The 26,842-nt window shown below is 53.4% G+C and overlaps 1 protein-coding gene across 3 annotated transcripts; it reads left to right on the top strand.

Moving 5' to 3' along the window:
- The first annotated feature begins 15,427 nt into the window (after window positions 1–15,427).
- Window positions 15,428–26,747, top strand: LOC122365417 (protein FAR1-RELATED SEQUENCE 2-like). 3 transcript variants are annotated; one of them, XM_043336630.1, is made up of 4 exons: window positions 15,428–15,855; window positions 22,256–23,184; window positions 23,499–25,377; window positions 26,003–26,747. In XM_043336630.1, exons 2-3 carry the CDS (start codon window positions 22,285–22,287, stop codon window positions 25,374–25,376), a joined length of 2,778 nt encoding a protein of 925 aa, XP_043192565.1. In that variant the 5' UTR covers window positions 15,428–15,855; window positions 22,256–22,284; the 3' UTR covers window position 25,377; window positions 26,003–26,747. The 3 variants fall into 3 exon arrangements, with proteins under 3 accessions (XP_043192565.1, XP_043192566.1, XP_043192567.1); XM_043336631.1 differs by having other exon boundaries at window positions 23,499–25,387; XM_043336632.1 differs by lacking the exon at window positions 15,428–15,855 and adding an exon at window positions 15,909–15,931.
- The last annotated feature ends 95 nt before the right edge of the window (window positions 26,748–26,842 follow it).

Below are 26,842 nucleotides of genomic sequence, written 5' to 3'. Positions count from 1 at the left end.
GTATTATGCAGACATTCCAAAGCTCTTCAATGCGAAAAATTAATGTGCAAAGCAACAAAGTCTTAGAAATCTGCTAAAGTTGGTGGGGCGAAACGCTTAGTAGTAGGGAAAAATACCAAGTTGATGGGGCAGCCGCCCCACCAACTGTAAAGGAAGCTCCGCCCCTGGCCTGGTCACGTGACCTGAACGCCGCGGGCGCGGTCCAGCCGAGAACACGAGGGGTGGGGAGGGGGCGGGGGTGATGTGGAACGGTCGGTCGGCGGGGGGGGGGGGGGAGGAGCGCGGACAGGAGCTCGGAGTGGAAGCAGTTGACAGTGACAATGGGCGGTGACAGAGCCTGACAGCCGGACGGCCACAGCCCGTACAGGAACTGGACTTGCACTCATTAACCCTAGATATGACTGTTGAACAGGGATCTCGTCTGACTCCAGCCGGACTCCGAAACCATTTCAAGAACACTTTTCAATCACCTGCTTTCAAAACTGTATTGATATTGCTACTTCTTTGCAGATTAAGCTTGCAAGTCCGAATCTTAACATCCGTAAATATGTATCAAAACATGCTCGGAACTCGGATGATTGTTAATCCCTGTTACTTCAAAATTTTACGTAAATCCTTCCTCTAATAAAGTTAGCATCCTCATAGGAAACACATCATCCAGACCACCACCTAGCACGTTTTCATCAGCCGTGGAAAGATCGGGAGCTTCCCAGCCCGGGGACATTCCCTTGGCAGCCGTGAGAAGCTCGTAGGCTTCCCAGCCCGGGGGCACCCCCGCGCTCTGCCCGCCGGCGACGCCTCTCGTTCCTGCGTGCTGATTGGTCGGACGGCCGGCCGTCTTCGAGGGAGGAGGAGGGGAGGGGGGAGGCCGGCGGCCGTCTCATGTGAACGTAGCGGCTCCGGTGGCTCGGTAGTCGGTGCGTCTGCGTTCTCGGTCAGTTGTGTGCTGTGTGTGCGGGGCGAGGGACGTGATCTAGCGGTGGTGTGCTTATTGCGTACTTATCAGCTCAATGATTGTGGCAGCGGTATTGTTGGGTGCTAAAACATGGGAGGCAGTTCAGGTCAAAGCACGATCGAATTGAGAGGGGTGGCGCCGTTTTCTTCTTCGGTGAGTACAGCCGCCCACTTTTATACATTTGTTTTTCTGTACGCTTGTCATAAAGCACAGCATTATACCTTGTCCTTATCAATGCAGCGAGTTGCCGTAGGGTTTTGGTAGGATTACCGCGGAATGCACCTATGCTGGAACTTAAAAATAATCATCGTTACTTTACATTAAATATTTTGGTTGATTGCCAAAACTTAACGTTTTTTTTATGGGCGGCGCCAATGCGGTGGACGGGGTAGGTGGGGATAGGGGGGGGGGGCGGTTCCCCGCCATCGAAAGTTACGGACTCGGAGTACGCAATCCCTCTCCTCTATCGATGAGTTCCGTTCCAGAGTTGTTAAAAAGTACTTTGCTGGCTGCAATTATCCGTTGCATTCATGATTCATTACATCGTTGTTTATTCAAAAGCACCTTGTTGTCTTCTCTGGTAGTTACCTCCTACAGGAGGTAATGGCTACCGCATGCGGTAGCCATAAAGCAAGCGTCAGTATACAGCCACACTGCATTGTGAAGAGGAAAGGCGAAAGCTGAGATCAACGATGTTACGTTGCTAAACCTCGTTTGTTTGTTTGTTTTGTTAGGTTAGGCTCTTTTGGTCTTATGAGACCATTGCGGAGCCGGGAGGATAATAGGAATTAGGGTCTTTTGTGGGGATAATAGGAATTAGGGTCTTTTTGTGGGGATAATAGGAGCACTGGTCTGGGCGGCCACCCAGCCCCTTAACACCGCACCCGGCTACGGGCGTGACATCCAAGGGGAGCTTCCCGAATTCCGCATGGGAAAAAATGCCCGTCCATCCCGGAGCAAGAGATTGAGACGTGGAGGCGATGGATTTGACTATTCTGAGGATAGAAACGACGGAACGGATGACCAAACTTCGAAAGGGAAGTCTAAACACTCATGTAATGCCACCTGTTTCGTCGTTTCCATCCTCAGGACATTCACATCCTTTCTCCACGCCTCAACCCCTGTACCCGGCTGGGTATGCAACTTTATTGCATGCGGGCGGCTCCCATTGGAGCGCACCGCAGCTCCAAGGGAGCACACCCGTAGCCGGGTGCAATGGGTAGGTGCATACATTGGGGGCAGCGGCTGGTCGGCCTGTCTAATTTGATGGGCTCAGGCCTCAGCCGGAGCCCCGGCGACTCACTAGGGTGCTTGCCCAGACCAATGTCTCCCCCTAATTCCCATTATCCTCCCGGCTCTGCAATGGTCTTAATGGACCGAAAACAGGGGCGGTGGATTCGGGGGGGGGGGCCAGGGGGGGGCAGCTTCCCCCTGGCAAACTCGTGGGGGGGGGGGGCAAAAGTATCTTTTTGCCCCCCCCCCCATAATTTGTGACAAAGCTTAGACAAGAAACCATATACCTGATTATTCTGTTCGATCATCTGAAAATGTAACCAGATGCCCATATACTTTATCATACGTTGCCTTTCTTAAATGGAAAGCGTTAACGTTCAATTGAAGTTTTCCGCCCCTCAACCTAGTTTTGGAGGCATTATAAGCGTCAACGTGACGCAGCGGCAACCCAGGCCTTCAGTGACCGCTTACAGGGGCGACGGATACGGGGTGGCAGAGGAGGCATCGTTCCCTAAGAAACTTTTGGAGGAGGGGCAAACGTATATTCTTGCCCCTCGATAATTTGTGCCCTAAACATGAGGAAAATTTCCATAACCTGATATTGCAGCTAGCGCTCCTACAGTTTGTCCAACGGTGCCTTTTGAATATGTGTAAATGCTAACCATTTCCGCTTTATATCATTTTGTTTTTGTCTTTTCAGATTCGATTTATAGATATGTGCAAGTGACGCAACTCATACCTTCAGTGGTCGTTTGCCTCTATTTTGTGCCTACATAAATGCCAAATCGCAAGCGAGCGGAGACGGAAGGGCTAGCCATTCGCTTGCGGGTAGTTAGGACTGATGAGCGCTCATAATAAGCCACACCCCCGATTTTTTCGAGCGCAACAGTTTCCAGCGCATAAAATGGTAAACGCCGAGGTCGTACACATTGACGACATTGACCAATGCACGGTATGGTATGACACCCAAAGGCCAGTCATCAGAGATCTGCTTTGGGCATTCGGAGGCTTGTGTGAGGCCAGTGTAAAAACTGGATGTTCACTGTTCAGTATCCGCTTTATTTCAGTTTTCACTATTAAAAAAGTAAAAATTAATGTTGGAAACTTTTGAGGGTTAGGGCACTGATCATTAGTGGGCCCCCCTCTGTCTAAAGGCTGACTATAGAATAAAGAGCATCAAACACGAACAGTAGCGGCGGAACACCTTCAATTAAGGGAGGGGGGGGGGGGCTGCCGACTTTTGGTCCCATTCTTTCCATGCAACGCCCATAGGGCCAGCGTTAAAATGCCAAAATCAAAGGGGGGCACGGTGCCCCGGTGCCCTCCCCGTTCCGCCGCCTATGAACACGAAAGCAAAATCTGAGGCATTTTGGAAAAATGAGTATGCCACGCAGCGTCCGATAACTACCACCTTCCAGTGGGTCAAGCCTATGGCACTTAACGATAGCACTAACCTTGTCTCACTTTTTGTTTAAGTCTGTTCCGAATAGTTTCGGCCATAGAATGGCTGCACTTAGGTCGTTTGGTATGTGCAACTGTAATTAAAGCCACCTGAGGCACCCTAACACCAGGCTGAAGCTAGGGTTGGAAATGCTTCGTCTTTGCAGATATCACTGGCCGCTGATTCTCGAGTGCCTAAATCGGTAGATGTCGTGGCAAAATTTGGTGTGATAATTTGGACCTTACCGCAGTCAGCGCACCCTAAAGCCCTGATAAAGAAACGCCCCACCCAGAGCTTCTGGATCCTCGTTCCAGTCCACCGTTCCTTCACCCTAGCCCGCCGCTCCCTCGCCTCAGCCCTCCGTTCCCAGCTTGACGAGCGTTTGGGCCTTAGTTAAGCCTTGCTGTAGGCTAACTATAAACCCATCGAGACAGCCCGTCTCGGTGAGCTTAGTTCAGGCGAACTACTGCCTTGGGGAGGGTTTCTGGCGGATCGCTGTCCCAATAGGTTTAGATGCGACCGACTGTTTCTGAATGTTTGAGCGGTCTCCTCCCGCTGTGAGCTAGTTTCAGTTGATATCTGTCTCAGAAATAATTTTTAAAGGAAGGTTAAACGGAAATCGAACGGAAAATGAACAGAGGAAATGGCAACGAGTTACCTCATTGAAGAATAGCGCTCGCCTACTTGAAAAGGTTTGGAACCGTTCTTCAACATCTAATATGCGATCGGGTTATGGCACAACTTTTCCCATTGGAGCAGGACACTCGTGGAGACGGTACCGGTTAGGGACGTCTCCGCAGTGGGCGCACGCTCTTGCAGCGCAGTCCGCGTACCTGGTACCGGTCGCCTTGCCTGGCCCTCAGCCTTTTGTGACTTGTTTCATTGTAGGTAGGTCAAATAGTTGGTTTTCTATTCCACTTCTTTTCCCACTCTCTGAGGCGTCTGTCCTCCTCCCTCCCCGTCCTTTCCATTCTCCTCTGTCGTTGTTTGGGGGCATCCGAGGCCACCGGCAGCGCCGGCCCTCTTCGCCCAATTTTTTTATCCGGGTCGGCTTATCTTTGTAATCTGCGGCTCCGCCCGCTAGTGTATTTTTATCTGTACTTTGCATCCCATCTTTACATTAAAATTTCGCTATTCGCTTGAGTTGAGGCTCCGCCTCACAGAGGAAACCGACCTGACTCAACACCGAAAATGACCACGACGCACGACACCGAGGCTGCAGCCTCCCTCCCACCGACAGCGACAACACCCGAAGGCCCGGCCTTCATCCTGATCAAGAAAACACGAGGCGGCAACTTCCTCCACACAAACCCGTTCAGCCTGCGCCGTGCAATCGACTCTATCTGCGGGACCGTCAAAAGCGTCAAGGCCCTCCGCACCGGCCCCCTGCTAGTCGAGACATTCCACCGGAACCAGACAGACGCCCTTCTGGCCAGCACCAGCCTGAAAGAGACCCCGGTTTCGGCCATCCTGGCCGACCGCCTTAACGCCGTGGAGGGCTCAGTCCGGTCGGACGCACTCACTGAGCTCAGTAACGCCGAGCTCCTCGAGGAGCTGAAAGACCAGGGCGTCTGCCGCGTCCAGCGCCTCAGATCCCGCGACGTGAAAACCCTGGGGCCCAACCTGTCGCCGACCTTGTCGTGCCTCTGGTGGAGGCCGGGGCATTTATTGTAGCGGAGGAAAACATAGATGAATTTTGAAGAATGTATTGAAGAAATCCGGACGATAGATGATGACGAACGGTAGACGAGGGTGAAATGAGGAGCGCAGAGTAGACAGGTGGACCAGAGAAAAACACAGTGAGCACTGTCGATGAAGTTCACTGTTCAGAGTTCAGATGACACATCGGCGCCGCCGCGGACGGGGCGCCGTCAGAGCCGTTCACTGCACTGCAATACGCCGGCGCTCGTCGGGGCGCCGGCGAATTCGCGCACTGCCACTGAGCTGGGCTCAGTGGCGTTCACTGGGCACACGAACGGGGGTGCCCTCGGAATCGTGCTCGGTGGCACGACTCCGTCACTGTTCACGTTGGCAACCCGCTGGGGGTGCCGTCGGAATCGCGCACGATTCCGTCACGGGTTCACTACACCGGCGCACATCGGGGCGCCGGCGGAGCCGCGCACCGCCACCGAGGACTGTACCCGATGGCGTTCAAGTGGAGACTGCCCGCAGCGACTCGAGGAGCCGCCGCGGGCACAAAGAACAATCAGTCGTACATCTAAAAGCAATTAGAATATGAAACGAGAAACCTGTGAGAAGAGCCAGAGCAGGCTCGCGCGGCACGTTCGGTTATACGATACGGCGGCGGCGAGCACGAACAGCCGTCAAGTGTGAAGCGATAGCGCGAGTGACAAATTGTAGGCAATTAGAACTTGAGACGAGAAACTAACACAAGAGCTGGTCCAGGCTCACGGGGCATGACCAGTACTGCGATAGATCACGCGTGGCTGTCAAATGTAAAACGAAAGAGAAGAACAACAGGGCAGTTCATTTCGTCGGTGACACACTCCTCCCCTGTGATCGACTTAAGACGGGAGATCACACAACCACTGAACACCGACGGAACATTCTGTACATCCACGAGATTCACGACTTCGCTACGCAGGTTCTCGCGAGTTCTTCCTAAACTACACAAGCACCTATACAGATTTATGGTACACTACCTATATCACTTAGTACTAAATCATAACGAATGCAAACACTTTCGGCACCTTCACAATCGTTCATTGCGCTAGACCTCGTCCCTGGTCATCTGCACATTAGTCCACTGGTCGCGTCACTTTGTCACTTCTGACGCCAGTCTCCGGTGCGCAGTGTTCGGCTACACCAGAAACGCAACGCGAGTGTTCACACGGCTGTTGCCGGTTTCGGTTGTCGTTCTCCAGAATAGCTGATGTGCTGTCCTTCCAGCAGTCAGCTGATCGGTCGCTGCTCTCAGTAGGTCAGCAGGGTCCTTCGTCGCCTCAGTTTCCCTCGGTACTCAAGGTCAGTGTCAACCGGCAGCGCGGCACGCGCCACTCAGCTGAGCTCCCCCACCTCCAGATGTCACTCGTGCCTAATGGCCGGCTGCGCGGACGGGGGAGGGGAAAGCGGTCCATGTGGCGAGCCGGGCTAGAGGGGGACACGGGAAAAGACATAAATCTCGGCGAGTTTGGTGTCTGCTCCACGGGACGGAGGGCGAGATGAAGTTTCAGAAATGGTCTATAGGCCAGGCTCAGTGGGTCAGTGGGAGTACGGTCGAAGTACAGCTGTCAGGATGTGGGAATGATGTGGCGACCAACCCGTTCACTACAGCTGAGCTGCTTCTTCTAGGACAGCGACCACGTGACCGGCCGTGTGTGGGTCGCTCCATTCGCAGTGACGAGTCGTACAGCGCGCACTCGTCTGTCCGGTCCTGGCAGGAGCTCTGTTCTCGAACCAGGGACCAGAGTCCTTTCGATGTGCCAGGTTTTGGGATTTTTTTCTTTCTTCCATCGGCTCCGGATGTGTCGTAGCATCCAGAGTTTCTCCTTGAGGATCTGCACCGTGATCCGATACGGAGCGGCGATCCTCACGGGGTCGAAGATAACCGCAGTTCTCCTGAGCGCTCCTCGTCTGGTCGTCTGCTTCTTACTGTCTCGGAACTGGGCACTCGGCGAGTCTCGCTCTTCGTCCCAGACAGCACCCAGAGCTCCTTCCGCAGGGAGATAGGTGTCATCGTAGTCCGCATCGGGGTGTGCTTGTCTCACATATGGTGTGCTGCTTTGCACTTCACTCGTGTTGTTCATCTGGTTTTCGAGCCGTAAGTTTTCCTTTGTGAGCAGATCGGGACCATCTCTTCTTACTGCTCTGGCGGCCTCTGACACGGTTCGTTCTGGTTGATGGGCGTCGTCCATACAGACACTGCCGTGTCGCGCTTTCGTGGTCTCTGTCTTCAGTTTGACTTGTGCATCTGCATCATGATCGGTGACTGTTTTCTGCGGCACAAGGTCAGCGGACGCCAGCCACGATTCGGTTTTGAAGACGTTTTCTTCCTTCTCGTTCTGGTCTGATTTTTGTCCGTCGTTCAGGTCAGGCGAGAGGCGGTTTTGAGCCGTTCTTTCTTGTCGGATGAACTGTTTCTGATCAGCCGTCTCCTGGATATCCGCTACGCAGGCCACAGCCCTTTCCTGGAATCGTTGCGGGACGTCAGTTTGACTTTTCCGCATGTCTGACTCAGCGAGTGGTCGATTGTTGCACGAGGCGCCAAGCACCTGGGCAGCAGCGTCGGAGTCGGAGATCACCTGGATTTCCGGGTCTTCGCTCGGTTTTCTGGCTGAGGGATGCTGCAGGGATTTTGCTGCCTCAGCTGTTTCACCTGGGTTCACTTTTCGGAGGCGTCCTTCTTTCGAGCAGGATTCTTGAGTCACCTCTTTCAGGTTCTTGTTGCTAGCGAGTTCTTTTTCCGAGCTCAGCAGGTCTGGCCCAGCGGGTAGCTGGTTGTCGAATGAGATGCCAAGTACCTGGGCAGTAGCGATGGAGATCCATCTGGTTGTCACTTTCTGGCTGTCCGTAACTTTCAACTTCTGGACACTTTCTGACGCCGGTATCCTATCTTTGGGTAACTCGTCGATCCACGATGGTCTGCTGATCTGAGGGCTAGCTGGGACGGGGCTAGCAGGGAGAGGGAGAGGACAGTGGAATGATATTTCGGACTGCGGGAGTCTCGTAGTAACCGTTCGCTGTCCTTCCCGTTCAGCTTTCATGAAGTCGTCCCTTCTGCCGGCGTTTCGTCGATCATTCATCTGCTGTCGCCATTGTGCCTCTAGTGCAGCTTGTTCCATTTCATCTTTTGCGATTTGCAGCTCACGTCGTCTTCTCACTTCATCTTCATGACGCTTCAACTCCTCTTGCTGCCGCCTCAACTTCTCTTCTTGTTGCTGCTTTCGCTCCGCTTCCTGTCGCTCCATCTCCAGTCGTTTTTCCAACTGTTTCACATGCAGAGCCCTTTTTCGCGCCGTGAGCTGAGCCTCAGCGGATGCGCGGGATGCTGACGAACTGGAACTCACCTCAGGGCGCGGCTGCTGCAGCGTCGAAACCTCCATGGTTTCTTCAGTTTCTATCGTCACAGGAACTCCGCCGACAGCGCCTTCACTTTGCGGTCTCCCTTCTTGTTTTTCCATTTTCGATGAAGTTTCCTCCGCTTCTGATTTCTTCTGGCCTGATCCGGCCCGGAGGACCATTAAATGTCGCCGACCTTGTCGTGCCTCTGGTGGAGGCCGGGGCATTTATTGTAGCGGAGGAAAACATAGATGAATTTTGAAGAATGTATTGAAGAAATCCGGACGATAGATGATGACGAACGGTAGACGAGGGTGAAATGAGGAGCGCAGAGTAGACAGGTGGACCAGAGAAAAACACAGTGAGCACTGTCGATGAAGTTCACTGTTCAGAGTTCAGATGACACATCGGCGCCGCCGCGGACGGGGCGCCGTCAGAGCCGTTCACTGCACTGCAATACGCCGGCGCTCGTCGGGGCGCCGGCGAATTCGCGCACTGCCACTGAGCTGGGCTCAGTGGCGTTCACTGGGCACACGAACGGGGGTGCCCTCGGAATCGTGCTCGGTGGCACGACTCCGTCACTGTTCACGTTGGCAACCCGCTGGGGGTGCCGTCGGAATCGCGCACGATTCCGTCACGGGTTCACTACACCGGCGCACATCGGGGCGCCGGCGGAGCCGCGCACCGCCACCGAGGACTGTACCCGATGGCGTTCAAGTGGAGACTGCCCGCAGCGACTCGAGGAGCCGCCGCGGGCACAAAGAACAATCAGTCGTACATCTAAAAGCAATTAGAATATGAAACGAGAAACCTGTGAGAAGAGCCAGAGCAGGCTCGCGCGGCACGTTCGGTTATACGATACGGCGGCGGCGAGCACGAACAGCCGTCAAGTGTGAAGCGATAGCGCGAGTGACAAATTGTAGGCAATTAGAACTTGAGACGAGAAACTAACACAAGAGCTGGTCCAGGCTCACGGGGCATGACCAGTACTGCGATAGATCACGCGTGGCTGTCAAATGTAAAACGAAAGAGAAGAACAACAGGGCAGTTCATTTCGTCGGTGACACAACCCAACAGTACGTCTTTCATTCACCGGCCGCGTGCTCCCGCTGGCCATCACGTGTGGCTACCTGAGGGTACCTGTTGACCCGTGGGTCCCCGCCCCTCGACCGTGCCCCCACTGCTGGGAATTTGGGCACACGAAACGTGCCTGCCGCCGGCGCAACGCCCGCTGCGGCCGGTGCAGCGCCGAACACGCCACTGACGGGTGCGAGCGCGACCCCACCTGCGCTGGCTGCGGCGGCCCTCACCCGGCCTGGGACCGCCACTGCCCCATCCAACGTGACGCCAGAGAATGGCACCGCGAACAGGTGCGCGCTCAACGGGAAGAACACCGGGCTCGGGGCCGCCACCCCAGTGCCCCCCTCTGGGCACCGGCTCTGGACGATCGTGAGTGGCCGGCCCTCCCGACTCGCGACACACAGCCCCGCTCCGCCGCCGCCGCGACGTCAGCGCCGAAGCCGCCGCCGCCGCCTCGCCCGACCGCCGCCGCCGCCGCCCCCGCCGCCGCCGCCGCCGCTGCCGCCCCCGCCCCCGCCGCCGCCGCCGCCGCCGCCGCTGCCCCGATGCCGGCACCCGGACCGCGCCCGCTCATGGACCCCTGGGGCGGAGTCGAGCCGAGCCGCGCCGAAACTATGTCCACCCCCACCCAGGCTACGCCCACCCAGAGCGGCGATCCAGCAGACGACGACGAGCCGACACCGCGCGACCCCCACCAATCGCGACACTCCACGGGCTCTCCCTCTCCGAACAACCCCCGCGCTACGACCCCAGTATCGGAAGCCGATACCATCCCCTTGGAGCTCACGGACTCCGACTCAGAGCACGAGCGCACGATTGTCAGTGCCCCCTCCCCTCTGCGCTCACCCTCCACCCCTCCCCTCCAGCGAGGACTGTCCGAACCAATCACGGGCGAGGACTATGACCGCCTCCGAGAGCGGCCCGTAACCCGCTCGGTCACAAAGAACACTAGTTAAACTCCAAACAATGGAGGAATTTCTTCTCCAGTGGAACACAAGATCCCTTGTGGGCCACTGGGGGGAATTCCGTGAATATATGGTAAACAAAAAGCCATTAGTAGCCGCTATCCAGGAGACCAGATTTCTCGACTCAGATTCAATCAACTATAACTTCAACATTTTCGGCTATTCACTGTATTGCGATAACGTAAATGAACAACCTCGCCGAGGCGGCTCGGCTTTGTATGTATCTAACAATTTAATTCATCAACAAATAACTTTCAATTCGACTCTAAATTACGTTGCAACAACCATTAAAATCGCACAGCGAGACATTAACGTAATATCCCTTTATCTTTCCCCAACCCATAACGTAACCTTTCAACAACTGGATCACTTTTTCCAACAAATTCCTTCCCCTAAATTGATACTAGGTGATTTTAATGCACACCATACTGCCTGGGGCTGCCAATACACCTCACAGCGCGGACACATACTTAACAACATCATGGATGCGCATGACCTCATATGCCTCAACGACAAAACACCGACATATTACAGAATTGAAAATGGTATTAACAAACTTTCGGTCATAGATCTTGTTCTAGCATCCCCTGACATAAGTCTTCTCTTCTCGGCCCAAGTCCAAATCGATAAATATTTCAGCGATCACTACCCTCTTCACATAGTAGTAGAGTCCTCTTCAAGGAGTCAAAACGATTTCTTCCTTCCAAAATGGAACATGAGGAAGGCCGACTGGAACGGCTTTCAAGATTACATTGACAAATACATAGAGGAATATAACAACCACAACGTAAATATAAGTAATAATAACATTGATATACAAAATATTTTAGATATAATCAATGAAGCCGCAAATATTAACATACCACTTACCGGCCAAAGGCCCGGGTATAAACACGCTCCCTGGTGGAGTGACAGTTGTCAGAATGCGGTCGCCAGAAGGCGCAGAGCCCTCAGGCGATGCCGGAAGTGCCCCTGCCCCCAACACGAAAAAGAACTTCGCATAGAAATTAAAAATTGTAAAGACACCATACTTAACGCCAAAAAGCAAGCTTGGGAAAACTTCTCAAGCAAGTTCAACCGATTCACTCCCACATCCAAGATATGGGAATATATAAAATGTTTTAAAAATAAAAAGACGCCAAGCTTCAAAATACCATCATTGCTTATACACAACACACTCACAACAGAACCCACCACAGTAGCAACACATTTCGCAGCCCACTACGCATCCACCTCATCTCAAAACAGCTTTTCGCAAGTACTCCACCACGAACTCAGCACCACACTAGCAACACTTACCTTTCACTCCGACAATACAGAGCATTACAATCACCTATTTACCCTTTATGAACTTCAACTTGCAATTTCTAAATCTGGCAATACTTCGGTAGGACCAGATAAACTAGCATACCTATTTTTCAGAAAACTAACCGACTTCGGCCTAAATCAACTTCTCTCGGCTATTAACGAACTCTGGGTTGATGGCACCTTCCCAGACTCTTGGAGGGAAAGCATTGTCATTCCCATTCTTAAACGAGATAAACCAAACACCGATCCAGCTAGTTATAGACCTATATCCCTGTCAAGCTGTGCCTCTAAAATTGTCGAGAGAATGGTCAACAATCGAATCAGGGTGTATCTAGAGCCCAACAATCTCCTTTCACAACACCAAAACGGCTTTCGCCCAGCCCGTTCTACAGCGGACAGCATAATCCACATAATAGACACAATTCAGCAAGGCTTTTACAATGACAAGGTCACCGCAGCGCTATTTCTCGACCTAAAAGCAGCATTTGACAGAGTACACCATGAAGCACTTTTAATAAAAATACACAATATAGGCATTAAGGGCAGAATGGCTGCCTTTATAAGTAATTTCTTGGAAAACAGAACCTTCAAAGTAAGAATAGGCAACATATGCTCACCCACACACAAAATGGACCACGGAGTCCCACAGGGGAGTCCGCTCTCCCCGACACTCTTCCTTATCTTCATCAATGATATATTTAATAACATAAATCAAACAGCCCACAACGTAGAATATTCAATGTATGCCGACGACCTGGCCCTCTGGGCCACCCATCACAGTGTCGATACGGCTCACAATCGCCTTCAAATAGCCCTTAATGACGTGAACTCCTGGTGCAAACGATGGGGAGTCGTTATAGCACCAACAAAATCGGCCACTATGACATTTTCAAAACAACCCAAACATATTAACCCGCGCATTCGTACACAATTGCAAGGCCAAATAATACCGACAGTAAATATCTTCAAATACCTAGGAGTAACTCTCGATAGGAGACTTACCTTCAATGCACACATTAAAGACATCTCATCAAGATGCACACGTAGACGTAACGTACTGAAAGCTATCGCCGGCACAGATTGGGGCGCCGACAGACGCACACTTACACACCTATATACATCCCTGATTCGATCGGTCCTGGATTATAATGCCTTTCTATTTACCAATATATCCACTACTCTCAGCAACAAACTGGAGAGTATCCAAAACACTGCTCTACGCACCATCACAGGCGGTCTCCGCACATCTCCAACAATGAATCTCCGAGCTGATGCCAATATTCCTTCGCTAGAACGTCGCCGGGAATATCAACTTCTCCGCTTCTACATAAAATCTCTAGCGAAACCAAACACAATAACATACAACATAATGACGAACCTCCCAGAAAATAATATAATAACACATAGAGAATACAGGTACCCTACAATAAGAAGACACATTAAAATATTCTGAGGGACTACAAGATAACCCCACACGAGGTAATACCTACCCCACCTCTTAGTCCATTCTGGACACAAAATCACATAGAAACAATGCTTCTTTTCGACGACACCAAACGTGAGATCTCCAATCAAGAAATGCATAGCCTCTTTCTCCAATTTAAAGACGATTATCCAGACCACAAATTCATTTATACGGACGGCTCCTGCGCCGACGGGAAAACAGGTGCCGCCTTTTGCATCGACGGTTTCACCCAATCATTCCGCCTCTCCAATCATCATTCTGTTTTCTCCGCCGAACTATACGCAATCAAGGCCTCACTTCACCACATTGCCAATCGAAGCATCGACAAAATCATGATATGTACCGACTCGAGGGCAGCGGTACAATCACTCCACACACTACACAACTCATCAAACCCTATCATCCACGACATCAGGAAACAAATTAACTCACTAATAACTCAAAATCGAAATCGCGAAATCAAGGTCACATGGATACCGGGTCATGCAGGCATCACGGGCAACGAGCGAGCGGACCGAGCCGCCAAGGAAAGTCTCCAGGACCCTCCAAACGACTCGCTCCCATGCCCGGCATCCGACCTCCTAAATTCACTATTCGCCGCCTTTAAACAATCAGTACAATTCGATTGGGACATCAATCCCCACTATCACCTCCACCCAATCAAACCCCTTCTTAAACCATGGCCCTCATCGAATCAGAACACCAGACTAAAAGAAGTGATTCTCGCGAGACTCCGGATCGGCCACACAAAACTCACACATACCTATATTATCGAGCAAACTCCGCCTCCTCTATGCCATCGATGTAATATAAGATATACAATCCAACATTTTCTTCTACATTGCCCCCTATACGACGTTGAAAGACAACCGATGAAAAGATATACGACTACTAATCAACTTCCAATGACGCTCCCTACTCTTCTTGGTGATTCAAATCCAGACCTACTTGACCTTCTTTTCGTTTTTCTACACAATACTAAACTTGAACGATCCATATAGCACAGTCTCGCGCTCAGTTCCGTGGTCGGCAAGCCGTCGATAGCGGTTCTGGGCGCGGGACTCAATCTTCTTGATTTCCTGGATACTGGCCATGTCAATTAAGGAGCCCCGAGCTTACGGGCACCAGCCGCCGCCGCGGGGACCATTGGCACGCGGCGGCGGGCTCCTCTGCCCCCCATCTGCTTGGAGAAAGAGGTGTCGGCACTATGCCGTCCGCAACGACCCGTTTAATGGATTGTTACGTCACTGGAGTCCGCACTGAAACGTCAGTTCTCTAATCATACCAGTCAGCACTTGGTGGGAGTTTGCAGGAGCCCCGAGCTTACGGGCACCAGCCGCCGCCGCGGGTACCATTGGCACGCGGCGGTGGGCTCCTCTCCCCCAATTCATTGGAGACATGATTTTCTCTTGGTTTCTCTTGGTTTTCTCGTGTTTCATTGTGATTGTTTTGTTTCAATTGTTCTTGTTTTCCCTTACGTTTGCGAGCGCGCGTGTTTGCGTCCCTCCGGCGGCGGCGGCGGCGGCAATCGGGACCTGCCCATCCCTCTCGCGGTTCTCGACAGGGATCCCTCTTAAAGGTTGAGGCCCACTCGAGACACCGAAGCTATCTGGCCGGACACCCCGGGCGTGGCCTAGGTGGCTTGCATCCATGGCCCCCGGGAGTGGATGAAGGCGATAGCTCCACAAACACACTTACACATTAGCGATATAACGTAACGTAATATCAAAGCAAAGGGATTTTTCCTGTGCAATTTGGCAAAAGCGCACAGGTTTTGCCCTCTAAGATAGGCACCAGGTTTTTCTAGTTAGGACTTTCCTGGTGGAACTCACAACACAACAACAGCACACATTACAACACTACCACATTTCAGCATCAAGATTCAGCAGCAAGAAATGTAAGTACTCAAAATCCCTCTCGGCACTGCCACTCTGGCACCCTTTCTGGCTTGGAAGCGTGTTTATGAAGTCAGAAGTACAATTACTCAAAACGCCACCGACTGTGTATTTCACGTCGGTTCTGAGTAGATTTACACACCAACCGGTACCTGCTTATTTCACGTCAACTCTCGGTTCTGAGTAGTTTTACACACGGCTTTGCATGGGATTAAATGACGTCGGACTGGAGTAGTTTTAAGCACAGGGGAAAATGCGACCAAAATCACGTCAGATCGAAGTAGATTTACTCCAGCGGCTTGACGTGCTAAAATCACGTCCAGTCTGTGACGTAATGGGGCCTGCGCATGCGCACAAAGTCCCGCGCGAATTTTAACAAAGAAAGGGTTGCGTCGGCCGCGGGACAAGGGGTGCGCGCCGGTCTTTCCGCGTCCGTTCGGCTGGGGACCGGTTGGCGAGCTGGAGGCGTCTGTGGTGAATCTGGAGTGTTGAGGGTGAGCAATTTGCTGAAAGCATGATTTTTGTAGACAATGGTTAGTGTAGTACACAAATGATGCTTGAATTCCTAGCGTAAGTACTTCCTGTACTTCCATTTGATCAATGTCAATGTAGAATTAATTGCAGGCAGTTTCAGTTGGCTTGATTGACCCAAGGGAGGCTGAGGCTATGATACAAAAGTTGTGTTATTTGTTTGCTATTTTGCTATGCTTTTTTGTAAGCTAGCAGTTTTCTTTGTGGCCCAGTTGATGAGATAGCTTTCTCGTAAAATAGTATTATCCAGGCAGCTCGGTGTTTACACTGTGACGTCAGCATGGCCTGTGCGTAATTTTTTTGTGATGCCACCTGGTACTTATCTTTGCATTGCATTACCTAGCTAGTTTGTGGTCTCGTCTCTCTGAGCTATCATTCATTTCATCCTAAGTCGATATGTGCGGAACAATCAATTAAAAATATTACTGCTAAATCAAAACCCTGTGCCATGAGTGACATGCTGCCAGCACCTACTAGGACTAGGTATTGTAAGGAGCACCCCTTGTGTGGCACCTGGGCCATGTTTTAATGTGTTATGCTACCCGATGCTAGCAGGCACTGGTGTTCAGTTTCTATGGAAATGTAAAACAAAATTGGCAATTCTGCTTTAGTTTCCATGGAACCTCAGTGCGAATACCTGGGTAGGGTCAGTGTTGTCATGAAACAGGGCCCCAGAAAAATCCAAATGTGTAAGTGATGTGTGCTCATAATAGTTTTGTTGATATGGCTTAAAATATTTTGCAGCGTCGTAGTAAAAATAAAATTAATCTAATAAAATGAATGATCTCCCACTTAAATGTATTTTATTCAACTTTCCCAAAATTGACCCTTACTATAAAAAGAACTTTCTTTGTATTACTTGTTTTTACAATTGGAATGTCGAATGTAAAATGCATCCTTTAACCATCTTCAAATTCACCAGTCAAATTCTAGCTGCTATAAACATTCCTGCCACTTGCCAGTGCCACTGCAAGTCCCAAGGCTCGGCAGTTGGCCCACCCCTGCCCTCGCCCCTCTGCATGCAAAAACCCTCACCCTGCCCTCGGCAGCTAACCCCTGCGCATGGAAGATGGATTTACCTCTGCCCCTGGATGTGGCCAAACCTCCGTCATTAGTGCTGCTGCCCATTTCACCCACACCCTGGCCCTTGTGGCCCCATATCTGCTCCTGGTGGCCTTGCCCCTGGCCCTGTTGGTCTTACCCATGCTCCTGGAAAATCTGTCCTTGCCCCTTCAGACCCATACAGTGATTGCACTCACATCCCAGTTCCTTACAGCCCTGGCCCTGTCCCACATGGCCCTTCCTTTGCTCCTAGATCTACTCCTGCTCCTGACACTCACAACACCCCTGTCCATTACAGCCCTTGCTCTGCCCCTGTTGGTCCCTGCCCTGCCCCTGGTGGTCCCTCCCCTGCCTCTGCCTGGTCTACCCCTGCCCATGGTGGCCCTTCTAGTGGTGGTCCTATCCCTGCCCCTGGTTGTTCTAGCCTCTGGCCCTGGTTGCCCCAGCACCTACTCCTGTCTCTGGTGGCCCCATCCCTGCCCCAGGTGGTTCTCCCCTGCCCTTGTTGGCCTTAACCCTGTGCCCCTGGTGTACCGAACTCTACCACTGGTGGCCCTAATCATGCCCCTGGTGGTCCCATCCCTGCCCCTGGTGGTCTTACTCCTTCCCCTGGTTGCCCTAGCCCTTACTGCTGCCCCTGGTTGTCCAAGCTCCTGGTGGCCCTATCCCTGCCCCGGCCCTGGTTGCCCTAGCACCTACTCCTGCCCATGGCAGCCCTATTCCCACCCCTCCCCTTGGCTGCCCTAGCCCCTACCCTTTCCCTGATTGCCCCCAGCTCCTGGTGGCCCTATCCATGCCCCTGATGGCCCTATCCCTGCTCCTGGTGGTCCTACCCTGCTCCATGGTGTCCCCATCCCTGCCCCTAGTGGTCGTGCCCCTGGTCGCCCTACCTACTGCTGGTCCTAGCCCTACCCTGGCCATGGTTTCCCTGCCTCTGGCTGCCCTAACCCTGCCCCTGGCTGCCCTAACCCTGCCCCTGGCTGCCCTAACCATGCCCCTGGCTGCCCTAACCCTGCCCCTAGTCACTGGTGGACCTACCCCTGCCCCTGGTGGCCCTATCTCTGCCCCTGGCTGTCCTAGGCCCTCGCCCTGCCTTTGGTGGCCCTACCCTGCCCATAGCTGCCCTAGTACCCTACTCCTCCCCTGGTGACCCTATCCCTGCCCCTGGTGGTCTTACTCCTGCCCCTGGTTGCCCTAGCCCTTACTGCTGTCCCTGGTTATCCTAGCTCCTGGTGGCCCTATCCCTGCCCCTGGTTGCCCTAGCCCTACCCTTGCCCATGGCAGCCCTATCCCCACCCCTCCCCTGGCTGTCCTAGCCCCTACACTTTCCCTGAATGCCTCCAGCTCCTGGTGGCCCTATCCCTGCTCCTGGTGGTCCTACCCCGTACTCTGCTCCATGGTGTCCCCATTCCGGCCCCTGGTTGCCCTACCTACTGGTGGTCCTAGCCCTACCCCGGCCATGGTTTCCCTGCCCCTGGCTGCCCTAGCCCCTGTCCCTGGCTGCCCTAGCACTGCCCTGCTCCTGGTTGCCCTACCTCTGCCCGGTGCCCCTTGGTTGCCCTAGCCCTGCCCCTGGTGGTCCTATCTCTGCCCCTGGCTGTCCTAGGCCCTCTCCCTGCCTTTGATGGCCTTACCCTGCCCCTAGTTGCCCTAGTACCCTACTCCCCTGGTGACCCTATCCCTGCCCCTGGTTGCCCTAGCACCTACTCCTGCCCATGGCAGCCCTATCCCCACCCCCTCCTGGCTGCCCTAGCCCCTACCCTTTCCCTGATTGCCCCCAGCTCCTGGTGGCCCTATCCATGCCCCTGATGGCCCTATCCCTGCTCCTGGTGGTCCTACCCTGCTCCATGGTGTCCCCATCCCTGCCCCTAGTGGTCATGCCCCTGGTTCTAGCCCTACCCTGGCCATGGTTTCCATGCCCCTGGCTGCCCTAGCCCTGCCCCTGGTTGCCCTAACCCTGCCCCTGGCTGCCCTAACCCTGCCCCTGGCTGCCCTAACCCTGCCCCTAGTCACTAGTGGACCTACCCCTGCCCCTGGTGGCCCTATCTCTGCCCCTGGCTGTCCTAGGCCCTCGCCCTGCCTTTGGTGGCCCTACCCTGCCTATAGATGCCCTAGTACCCTACTCCTCCCCTGGTGACCCTATCCCTGCCCCTGGTGGTCCTACCCCTGCCCCTGGTGGTCTTACTCCTGCCCCTGGCTGCCCTAACCCTTACTGCTGTCCCTGGTTGTCCTAGCTCCTGGTGGCCCTGGTTGTCCTAGCTCCTGGTGGCCCTATCCCTGCCCCTGGTTGCCCTAGCCCTACCCTTGCCCATGGCAGCCCTATCCCCACCCCTCCCCTGGCTGTCCTAGCCCCTACACTTTCCCTGAATGCCTCCAGCTCTTGATGGCCCTATCCATGCCCCCGATGGCCCTATCCCTGGCCCCTGCTCCTGGTGGTCCTACCCAGTACCCTGCTCCATGGTGTCCCCATTCCGGCCCCTGGTTGCCCTACCTACTGGTGGTCCTAGCCCTACCCCGGCCATGGTTTCCCTGCCCCTGGCTGCCCTAGCCCCTGTCCCTGGCTGCCCTAGCACTGCCCTGCTCCTGGTTGCCCTACCCCTGCCCGGTGCCCCTTGGTTGCCCTAGCCCTGCCCCTGGTGGCCCTATCTCTGCCCCTGGCTCTCCCAGGCCCTCTCCCTGCCTTTGATGGCCTTACCCTGCCCCTAGTTGCCCTAGTACCCTACTCTTCCCCTGGTGACCCTATCCATGCCCCTGGTTGCCCTAGCACCTACTCCTGCCCATGGCAGCTCTATCCCCACCCCCACCCCCTGGCTGCCCTAGCCCCTACCCTTTCCCTGATTGCCCCCAGCTCCTGGTGACCCTATCCATGCCCCTGATGGCCCTATCCCTGCTCCTGGTGGTCCTACCCTGCTTCATGGTGTCCCCGTCCCTGCCCCTAGTGGTCGTGCCCCTGGTCGCTCTACCTACTGCTGGTCCTAGCCCTACCCTGGCCATGGTTTCCCTGCCCCTGGCTGCCCTAGCCCTGCCCCTGGTTGCCCTACCTCTGCCCCTGGTTGCCCTACCCCTGTCCCTGTCCCCTAACCCTGCCCCTGGCTGCCCTAACCCTGCCCCTGGCTGCCCTAACCCTGCCCCTGGCTGCCCTAACCCTGCCCCTGGTCACTGGTGGACCTACCCCTGCCCCTGGTGGCCCTATCTCTGCCCCTGGCTGTCCTAGGCCCTCGTCCTGCCTTTGGTGGGGCGGCCAAGCCCCTACCGCTGGCCTGGTTGACCTAGCTCCTGATGGGACTATCCATGTGTCTGGTGGCCCTTACCCTGCCCCTGGTTGTCATAGCCCCTAACCCTGCATTGGTTGCCATAGCCTCTAACCCTGCATTGGTTGCCAGAACCCCTAACCCTGTATTGGTTTCCTTAGCCCTTACCCTTGCCCAGGCTGCCCTAGCTCCTGGTGGCCCTATTCCTGCCCCTGGTGGTCCTACTCCAGCCTCTGTTGGCCCTATCCCTGCCCCTGGTTAACGTAGCACCTTGCCCTGCCCTTGGTGGCCCTGACCTTGCTCCTGGGCCTGGTGGGACCCACTCTTGTCCCTGGTGGCACCATCCCTGCCCCTGCCCCTGCTTGCCCTAGCTCCCACTCTTGTCCCTGACGGCCCATCCCTGCCCCTGCCCTTGTTGGCCTTAACCCCCTGTCCCTGGTGGCCTTAACCCCTTGCCCCTGGTGGCCCTAACTATACCCCTGCCCCTGGTTGCCCTAGCTCCTTATGGCCCTTTCCCTGTCCCTGGTGGTCCTACCCCTGCCCCTGGTTGCCCTAGCACCTATCCCTGTCCCTGGTGGTCCTACCCCTGCCCCTGGTGGTCCTACCCCTGCCCCTGGTTGCCCTAGCACCTATCCCTGTCCCTGGTGGTCCTACCCCTGCCCCTGGTTGCCCTAGCACCTACTCCTGCCCCTGGCGGCCCTGCCCCTGGTTGTCCTAGCTCCTTATGACCCTATCCCTGTCCCTGGTGGTCCTATCCATGCCCCTGGCTGCCCTAGTACCTACTCCTGCCCCTGTAGTCCTACCCTTGCCCTTATTGGCCCTAACCCTGTCCCTGGTGACCTTAACCCGCTCCCTGGTGGGGTCTGTTTATAACGCGACCTGGTGGGGGGCTATTTTTTGCCCCCCCTCTCGTATCTCCGAAACTACTGGACGGATCCGCAAAATTCAAACGGCGTTCGAAAGGCCTGTCAAATTTGTCGAGGAAAACCAAATTTCATTGACCTCGGGGTCACCGATGACGTCACAGGTCAGGTCAAAGATGAAATGTTTCACCGTTCACGGGTCATCTAGGGAATGCGCTATAACACCGAAGAAAACGCATTTTGTCGAGAATCAGCGATAGGGCGTCAGTTGCCTAGTACATATGTTGCTATAAGAGGTCACTGACATTACCAGGTCAGGTCACCAAGGGTCACAGGTCAGGTCACATGAACCTAACTTTAGGTACTAAGGCTGTGTGATGCATGTTTTATGGCCAATTTTTCATTTCCAACTCAATGGTGTTGTTTATAAGACTATCAGGTACGGCTTAGGTCACTTTCTGGTCAAGGTCAGGTCAAAAAAGGTCAAAAAAGGTCAAATTTTAAAGTTGATAGTTTTGCACGAATGGGTATTGGTTGACCTAGCCCCTACCCTTTCCCTGATTGCCCCCCCCCCCCAGCTCCTGGTGGCCCTATCCATGCCCCTGGTGGCCCTCTCTCCCTATCCCTGCCTCTGGTGGTCCTACCCTGGTCCATGGTGTCCCCGTCCCTGCCCCTGGTGGTCCTAGCCATACCCCTGCCCTGGTTTCCCTGACTCTGTCCCTAGTTGCCCTAACCCTGCCCTGGTAGTCCTACCCCTGCCTCTGGCGGCTCTTACAGCCCTGGCACTCACACTGTCTGTCTGCCTGTCACTGTCTGCCTGTCGGTCGTTCCGTCCGTCCGTCCGTCCGCCCGCCCAACTCTTGCTCCTGGTGATCCAGTCAATGCTCCGGGGGACCATGCGCTCCCCTTGTTCCGTGTGATCCTTCGTTTAGCCCTGGTCCTGGCTTACTTGGACCCACTGTTGGTTCTACATGCTTTTAGCTGCCCTATTACGGCTCTGCCTCTGCCCCTGGTGACTCTGTTCCTAGCTTCTGGTCTAGTCCTGTTGATTTTCGGCTTTCCATGCTAGTGTACCCGCCCCCCGGCCACTATCAATGCTATGTCTCTGTCATGTCTGATGTCATGTCACAAATCGCAGAATGTTGCTTTTGCTGTACATGTTTAATGTTTATGTTTTGCTGTTTCAGACGACCGGCATCTTGTGGACAGCAAAGACATGGCCGCGTTAAAGGCAGGTGACTCTTTCTCTTCTTTTGGCGATCTGGAAGCGTGCATTAGTGTTCTGGAAAAGGAAACAAATTCAAAATTTTTCAAGTCCAGTTCAGTGACACTTCGTAGCTTCTTGCAATCGTCCCCTGGTCACTACATTTCAAAGACAATCTCAAACAGGGATGACAAGGATGCTTTCATAGAGGAAAAGAAGTATCGTTTGATTAAGTTGGCGTGCACTCACGGGGGACGGAAGTACGCCGGTAAAGCCGATCGTGTGCGAAGCACAAAGACTAAGAAGTTAGACTGTCCCGTGCTCATCACCGTGATATTGGACAAGTCCTTGAAACTTGTGGTGAAAGAACTTAACCTCGAGCATTCTCACACAGTTTCCAAGGCTAGTTTCATGCTCGAGCCTGAGAACCGCCGCCTCACGGAGGACGAAAAGGAAGTTGCCCGACAGTTCCATCGGGTCGGTGCTGACAAAAAGCGTATCCGCCAGCACATGCTAGATCAGTATGGGAAAGTGCTTACTCGCCACGACCTGAACAACGTGTTGCGCGTACCGAAAAATGGACAACCTGATCTGGAAGCCGCTATTTCCATTCTGAGCGAGCGCGGATTTGCATCCACTGTCGTCGAGGATGCCGGTACTGTCTGCGGCCTTTTCTTTCAGGACCAGGAGATGCGGAGCGCCTACGAGAAGTTTCCTGACCTTCTCCTCATGGACTCGACCTACAAACTTCTGGACATCCGGACGCCAGTCTTCACGATTCTCACTGTAGATTCGTTTGGACGTGGCGTCCCTCTCGCCGTCTTCCTGGTGACCAACGAGACGGCTCACATGATTGGCGCCATGCTTCGTGTTTTCCGGGAACACAACACAGCTGCAGCATCTATCACCAAAGTAAACATGCGTGTAGAATAAATGGGTCATACAAATTGATACTATTTGATCATGTAAGATCAGTTACTCGGCTGGCTTAAGATGTATATTGTATAAGGTACATGCATCAAATACTTTTCGGCATTCACGCGTTATTATGCTTTTTTCATAGAATATCGTCCAACTAGTACCCTGCGCTATGCCATGTTGCAGGGCGAATAAATTCGAAATCGGCCTTATGTCGATCATCACGTTCAGAGGCTAAGCCTGGTTAGGTGTAAGGATAAGAGCTGTTTCACAAGTGTCAATTAATGAGCTGCAACTTCTGTTTTCAGGTGTGGCTGACCGACAAGGACCGTGCGGAGAAAGCTGCCATCAAGGACGTCTTCCCGGACTGCGACCAGTTTCTCTGCAGCTTCCACGTCCTGCAGTCCTTCAGAAGAGAGCTGAACCTCGCCAGCGTGGAGAAGGGAGAGCGAGAGCGGATCCTGGGGGTTCTGCAGCAGCTCGTCTTCGCCAGTTCCGAGACTGAGTATAGGCGTCTCCGTGAAGACATCAGACATCCTGCCACAGACAGATATCTTAAGGACAACTGGGACGAAATTAGAGGGGAATGGGTGCGAGGTCTGTCTGGGGCAGCCATGTCTGGTGTCTTCACAAACAACCACCTAGAGTCGCTTCACGGCAAAATGAAGTCTGTCTGCAGAACTAACGACACTCTGCCAAACTTCATTCAGTCCTACCTGACCGTCTTGACCACAGTGCGTGCCGACAGGAACGCGGAGATTCATGCAGAGGTCAACAAACGACCAACCAGCTGTCGCTTCGCCGAACTGGACCAATACCAGCGTCACGTAACCTCGTTTGCCTTGTCTCTTTTGCAGGACGAGCTGGTGGAGTCTGCCACCGTAACACTGGTCGACTCACCGGGAGGGCTGACTGCATGTGACCGGGCGGGAAGGGTGGCCGTTAGCTCCACAGCGTGCGACTGCCTCTTCTACCGGCACTACAGCCTGCCCTGTCGCCATATCATGGCAGTACGACTCGAGCAAGGCATGTGTCTATTTTCTCAGGAGCTGGTGGGGCAGAAATGGCTTTTGTCGTTCGCTGCCGATCACCTGGAGGCCCAGCTGGATTGTCGAGTACCATTCGCTCCGTCTGTGTCCACCCGCTCACTGCCACCAGGGAAGCCTCCACGGACGGAGCGTGAGCGGTACCGGCAGCTGCTCAACGTCACCTCGCAGATCGCATCCGTGGGCTGCGAGCTCACCGGAGCAGAGCACCGCCAACTCCTGGATAAACTTACCACCATGCTCCACTTTTTACAGCAGCGCCGCTCCTTCCTCATCGTAGAAGAAGTCGATGGCGTGCCAACTAACGACTCTGATTTGCCCACAGATGCACCGCCCAGCGATGTAGCCGACGCCGACCTGACTGATCTCCACTCTCCAACAGGTGGACAGTCACAGCCGACCGGGAGAGCTCTGCTCACTGCAACCAGCAGATCAAGGCCAGCAGAAGATGAGCGACCTAACTTTGACATATTTGCCGGCTTTTTCGACAGTCCACTGCGGCTTGGCGCTGCTCCACCTGCTGAGATCCCATCTCCTGATCAGGTGTCTTGCTCTTCTCGTCCCACCGCTCAGGGTTATCAGCCGGCAGTACCATCGCCACTGACCAAAACACGTACGCCTGATTACAGCGGTCGAATGACACCACGCCGCGTAGTGGTGTCTCCTTCGTGGGCTGGATCGCCGGCGGAAACCCCTAATCGCGGCATTTTTACAGGGGTAATGTCGCCGTCAGTGGTCGCCCCTCGGGCTGGCTCACACGGCGCCACCAAGCCTCTTGCAGCTCGCAGAAATCTTGTGTTCCCGTGTGGCCCCTCTGACGCGCCGTCTGGCTCCGGGCTTGTCCACAGGTCGCAGTCGCAGTCTCCGTCACAGTGTGATGACGCTGGTCGGGCGGAAGTTTCCCTGTCCCCGATTATCGGCATCGGCCCGTCTCCCATAGTTGGGGTCCCCCCCGTAAGGACGGTGACTGTGCCACCTTCCGTTGCAGGTCCATCCACGGGTCCATCCACCTCTCGGATCTCAACTCATGATGCGAGGAACGTGCAGCTGCACACGCTCACCATGCCACCAAGGGTAGCTAAGAACCGCGGACGACCCAAAGGCAGCAAGACGACTGTGATAGGAGCGCTAAGAAAATGAGGTATGCTCATGTAAACGGATACTATAGCGTTTGTTACTGATTTTATTGTATTGTACAGTCTGTCTTAAAAGTACCGCGCAAAGTGACGGTGGATCCATGAACCCTGACCGAGGAAGGGCCTGCTATAATTTAAAAGTCACCGAATCAATTGACCTGGGGAATGGACGAGGATATCCATTGTTTCGGTGACTCAAATCCAGCAGTCCTTCCTCGGTCAGGCTCGATGGATCCACTGTTACTTTGCGCGGTACTGTTAAGACAGACTGTACTACAAATTACAATACAACACAATACAATTCGTCTTAATCTACCTAATACTAGAACAACGTGCGTAATGTCTGTGGGTTTAATATGGCCTTGGGTTTAATACCATTCCGTACCTTGTGAAGCACGACCTAAATGTCAAATGATATAGTTATGCATACATTCAAATTATGTCACTTCGAAAACCGCGGCATTGGTAGCATGACTCCTAAAAGCGTAGCACATTTCCTTTGAGTAATTTGTTTTGTGGTGCTTTTATCATTGTGTGTGTGTGTCCGTATTTAAACGATGATGGTTATCTCCATACCCACTGGCATTTCTGTAAATGTGTTGTTTTGTTAATTGCCGACTACGTCTTCAGCCGATCCGGGTGCTGGCGAGCTGGTGGACCTGAAGGCGACAGGCAGACCGTAGCAGTAGCAGAAGCTCTTCAGTTGACCCGAGGACGCCGGCCTCGTCTCGCATCAAATGACAATCCCGCGCGAAATGACACCAGCCAAGACAACGACGAATACCTACGACAACGAACCTATTTGTATATACGCAATTTGTACCGTTTTGTACCTGTAGCTTTTATGAGCTTAAATGTGTTGTCTTTCAATTTGATTAGAACAACATATCTAGTCAAGCAGTGCCGCGATGTCGCGAAGAAATCTTGTGTATCTCTCAAAAGCGTTGATCTCTGCCTGCCACCCACTCAGGACAAGTTACGACCGTGTTTACTGTTTTGTACATATGACTGGATTAAACCTCGCACATCGCTTTGGTTTATTCATTTGCCAACTTATCTTTACTGTGCCAGTTAAGTTTAGAGCGAATTACCTTTTTTGGAGTCAACATGGGATACGGCCGTGCAAAAAAACCCGTTCTTTCCATAATGTACATTCTAACAAATCCAAAAGTATCTCTCTTCGCCTTCTTCCGTGTTTTGTTTGCTTAATGTAGATTGGAATGTATGTAGACATCTGGAATTTCCGCCGACTGCTGCTGTTTAGAATGGGATGCATCGAAATGTATTGTATGAGTGAATGGAATGGGTGCGAGCTCACGTCTGATTATCCAAGTTGGGCCTTTGGTCCAAAGCTTTAATATAAATCAGAAAAGTCGACCGAACTTTGAGCATGGATGGCACATGATTGTGATGGGTTCGCTAAAGGTTTCACGGCGCGATATGTTAGACTTCCTTGAGCTCCGCACGTAC

This window comes from Amphibalanus amphitrite, unplaced genomic scaffold, assembly GCF_019059575.1.
Source record: "Amphibalanus amphitrite isolate SeventyFive unplaced genomic scaffold, NRLGWU_Aamphi_draft 000739F_arrow, whole genome shotgun sequence".
Classification (NCBI taxonomy): domain Eukaryota; kingdom Metazoa; phylum Arthropoda; class Thecostraca; order Balanomorpha; family Balanidae; genus Amphibalanus; species Amphibalanus amphitrite.
This window is presented reverse-complemented; position numbering and strand designations above follow the sequence as displayed.